Here is a 4,825-nt window from a genome sequence, read left to right on the forward strand (position 1 = left end):
AGTCGTCTGTATGAAGAAATGTGCACGCACCTGCATTAAAGGCCAATGCAATACAGCGGCACAAAATCTGAGAAAGTCTTAAAATGAGAGTAAAATTTCAAAATAAGGACTTATCCGTGTCTATTAAAGTTATACATTTGATAAAATGACAAGAGCTCCTTGCGTAACAACAAATAAAGTGTGTGTGTGTGTGTGCGTGCGTGCGTGTGTTTGGCCTATATGGAAGCAGACAACATTGATTACCAGAAAAGAAATATGAAAATGCCAAAAATGAATTCGGCAACCGGTCATGCTCAATGAAACGTAAATACTTCCACATCATTTTGTTTACATATTTTTTTTTAACAATCATTTGTTTTTCATATTTACATACTCTTTTCATTTTTACATTATTTTGATTATGATTTTGAGTGTAATGATTTGACAGGTTGGCATGAAAGAATGGCATCAGATGGTGTAGTGAAATGATCAAAGGGAAGTAACCTCATCAAATACGCGTTTGAAAACGGGAGCTATTACTGATGTTACTTATATAATTTGCAGGAAAAAAAATCTGAGACCTGAACTCTGTCTTCATCTTTGTGGTTCGTTGTTTTTGCTTTGCGCATCACACAGTCACACACACACAGAGATGAAGTAAATGACTGTATATAATGCTAAAATAAATATTGATGTGCTCACAAGTTACAGCAAAACTCCCTCTCTACGTGATGCAGCCAGTGTGTTGATTTTTGGTATGTGTGGAAGCATAAAAACCATGAAGGAATCTGTGGTGGTTTCAATCTTCGTTTGTTAACAGAAGGATGGATCATATCTTTGAGCTAATGAATATCAAAACATTTGTCACACTCTTGATGACATTGTGTTCTGCCAGCAACTAAGAGGGATTGAGATTTATTTTGCCTTTTATCTTGCTACATGTTGCTGCAACGATTCAGATTTAAACAGGTACAGCATACAATTCTTCATACTGGTTCTGAACCCGTAAGAAATGACAATTCTAATCTGCATTCTTCAGAGGACGTACCCCAAAAATGCAGTCCCTTCTCAGTAGCTCTAACGAAAAAAAGAAACGTAAAATTCATGTGCGAGCGTGTCTGCCCGTCTTTGGCCAACATGGTCTATTGCAAAAAAGTAAAACAATTAATGCTGATAGTGATACACAAACACCCCACCATACACCTGAACACAAAACACACGATGACACAATCAGCCATAAAGGTGGTGTTTATTTTCAGTGAATATCCACTTTAAAAAAAACATCAACATAATAAAACCAAACAAGAGCAGACTGTTCTCAATACATGTACATGTATTTACAATTCAAGAAAAGTCAAAACATTCTGCTGCACATGTGATTTTCATGATTGAACTGTGAAAGATGTTCTCATAAATTCTCCTGTGCATGTGTGTTGCATGTATTCAGGCATGTTTTGTCATTCTCAGGCTGATAATTTTACATTTCCATTTGTCTGCTGAATTACACTATACTGAGAAAATGTCATCAAAACTGATATCCTCAGCAAGTATAAATAAAGCAAGATGTGTACACACTGACATCTAACTTAAACAAATGTGTAGATTTATCATAGGTCTGTTGTTTTCCACATAGTTTCAGCATAATACAAACAGTAGCTGATCAAATTACTGCCATCAGTACACAACTGAACATGCAATGTATGCTCACCCAAACGTTAATTTTTGAGGAGGCAGGACAAATATCTTCAACAAATTCAGCAACAAAGGCCACACTTTTCTGTAACTGACTGAAGAAGCCAAGGCAACAGCATACATGACAAAATTAAGTTAATCTGTGGCAATAGCAAAAGTCCTTCGCATACATGTACTGAACCACTTTATAATAACTAGACTTAAAAAAAGTATTTTGCACCTTACTCTTCTTGGGATGCATTATAATACATGTATTACATTCCAGAATGCACTGAAACAGAGAATCTGTTTCCTGATAACCAAATTTGTCAACAACCAAAAAGAGAAGCTGACAAGAACAAAAGTCTCCTTTGCAAACAGTAAAGTCACAATACAGAAGAAGACCGATTTTCTTCAAACACTTAACGTAACCTAGCTCTTCTCATGCATAAAGGCCAGTTTCAAATCTAACTCTTCTCATACAAAGAATCTTTGTTAAAAACAAAATTTGTTTGGGGAGTACAAACCTTTACCAGAGATACTCTAAAAGAGATCACTCACGCAAGCCTGAAAGTAAAGTTGTTTTGAACACCTGGACATGCTGGATACCAGCTATTTTTTATTCTCGTACATCCTCTGGGTTGGCTGAAACTACAAATTCAAATTCCACAGGAAGGCTTACGAGAGAGTGAGCAATCTCTCTTTTACAGTATCTTTGGCAAGACCTCAAAAATACATTCTAGACAGACCTCGCAAAACAAATACTGAACAGATGCATATCAAGTTGAAATTACTGGAGATGGAAAGGGGGAGGGGACACAAAAGAACGCACCGATGTCTTTACATGGGTGGCCTGTTCATGAAGGGATGGTGGGGAGGCTGCATTGTCTGATCGAGAGATCGAGGAGGGGGAAGCCAGGACCCACTCCCTCCATAAGACATGCTCCCCATCCCCCCCATATTGCCCATCATTCCACCTGGCTGCCGGCCGCCCCCATCCCCCAACGGAGGAGCACCCCCTGGTCTGGCATCCAGTGGGTGGGGAGGCGGAAAGTGTCTGGCGTCCCCAGACATCATCCCGTAGCCAGCGCCCAGAGGTCTATTCAGGCCCCCAGCACCACCTGTGTCTATGTCACGGGCTGCTGGTAGGGCCGAACGCCCATGGTCCCAGTCCTGAACTCTTTGGTTCCGCCAGTCTCCTCCTCCAGGGTTTAGCGGCCTGTCCTCTTCCCACAGGGGACGACTTAAGCCAGGCCGATCTAATGCAGGCCTGTCCAATCCCAGTCGATCAAATCCTGGCCGGTCCAAGCCAGAATGATTAAATCCTGGCCGGTCTAAACCAGAATGATCAAATCCTGGCCGGTCTAAACCAGAATGATCAAATCCTGGCCGGTCTAAACCAGAATGATCAAATCCTGGCCGGTCTAAACCAGGTCGATCTAACCCTGGCCGGTCCAACCCAGGGCAGTCTAATCCTGGTCGGTCAAAGCCCAGTCGATCTGTTCCCAGACGTTCCGATCCCAGTCTGTCCAATCCAAGCCTGTCTAACCCCATTCGATTCAACACTGGACGGTCTAATCCAATTCGGTCCAATCCTGGCCGATCCATGCTGGGACGGTCTAGTGATGGACGTTCCAATCCCAGGCGATCCAGGGCAGGTCGGTCTAGCCCTGGGCGATCAAGACCTAAGGTGCGGTTCCAGTTTAAGGCACCAGCTGGCTTGAGGGCAGATGGTTCCTGCGATGGTCTGCTGTCCCCAAAACTTCGCAGTTCAGGGGCGATGTTGCGGGCTGTCATCAGGTCAAGGCCAGGTGGAGGCTGTTGTTCTCTGGTCCCTGCCATTGGTCGGAACTCACTGCCCCCTGATATCTCCCCCATTTGCCTGTTGAACAAACACAAAGAAGAACACAAGTAAGTTTAATGCACACGAGAACTTCCCCATGGAAAGTATGGGCTGTAAAACCCTACATGACTATATATACACATCGTTCACTGTTGTATCTTTTCTTATCTTTATTTTTCTCCAGCAGCTTATTTATGATAAACTCTACCTGAGAAGATACTTCTCTGCGGGAAACCTTTGTGCTGTTTACTACAAAACTAGAACATAAATGTAATGTGCTCCTCAGAATCTAAACAGGAATGTCTTTTAAAACATTTTACAATACAATTGAGTACAGTACAATAAAATACAATACAAAACAACACAACTTTATTATCTGAGTACGGTTTACAAACAGAAACTTACATGTACTAAAATAATTAATATGAATTTCAGATTGCTGAATTCACCTCTATCTTCTGAGTCTGCATTTACCAACTTCCTTTACTGACCTTTGCATCAGAAGCTGCCCTGCTAAAAGAAGAATCCCCATTCATGCAACCTCCAACCAGAATTAATTTTGTCTGCAGACAGCCTGCTTGACAAAAATGCAGCTTGATCATTCTCCCCCCCAAATGTTACAAATGAAAAGAATATTTTAAACCACTTCATGTTGTTTCACTCACCTCATTGGTGCTTGAGAAGCAAGGGGTCTTCCGCTATCCTGAAGACGGCCGAGATCCAAGCCCTGATCACATTACAATCAGATGTTATAACGTTTGTGACCTAACTTTTTCTGCAGGAGCTTTCTAGAACAGTAAGAACAAGAAGAGCAAACGCTCGATCGAGTCACTTTCGCAGTTCTGAATATTATATGAGGCATCAGATGGACAGGAAGAAATTGCTATTCACAACACAATGAGTCACGTTCACATAAAATTTGAGCCCGGTCACTTTTATAGTTTCCGAGAAAAGCCCAACGTTAAGTTGTGTGTTGCCGAACAGAAAAGGCTAGTTATCTCCCTTGTTTTTCTGATAACGTTCGTAAAAGGCTACAGATGTAAATACTTTGATGTAAAGAATAATCCTACAAAGTTTCAATCACATCCGATGAACTTTGTCAAAGATATAAAATGTCTAATTTTTCCTTTGACGCTGACCTGTGACCTTGAAAAAGGTCAAAGGTCAACGAAACCATCGTTAAAGTGTAGAGGTCATTGGAGGTCACGACTAAACAAAATATGAGCCCGATCGCTTTGATAGTTTCCGAGAAAAGTCCAACGTTAAGGTGGTGTCTACGGACGGCCGGCCGGACAGACTAACACTGACCGATTACATAGAGTCACTTTTTCT

General features: G+C 41.5%; 1 protein-coding gene across 2 annotated transcripts in view; it reads right to left on the minus strand.

The window, feature by feature from the left end:
• Positions 1-1,212: 1,212 nt before the first annotated feature.
• The window catches only part of LOC138959487 (serine/arginine repetitive matrix protein 2-like), a 33,716-nt gene continuing 30,103 nt past the window's right edge, over positions 1,213-4,825 (minus strand). For both annotated transcript variants that reach the window (XM_070331004.1, XM_070331003.1), the window contains 2 exons: positions 4,159-4,220; positions 1,213-3,532 (listed from right to left, as the gene is read on the minus strand). In XM_070331004.1, coding sequence (XP_070187105.1) covers positions 2,491-3,532; positions 4,159-4,220 — 1,104 coding nt within the window. In that variant the 3' untranslated portion in view covers positions 1,213-2,490. The remainder of the gene's footprint in view (positions 3,533-4,158; positions 4,221-4,825) is intronic.

This window comes from Littorina saxatilis, linkage group LG2 (assembly GCF_037325665.1).
Source record: "Littorina saxatilis isolate snail1 linkage group LG2, US_GU_Lsax_2.0, whole genome shotgun sequence".
Lineage (NCBI taxonomy): Eukaryota > Metazoa > Mollusca > Gastropoda > Littorinimorpha > Littorinidae > Littorina > Littorina saxatilis.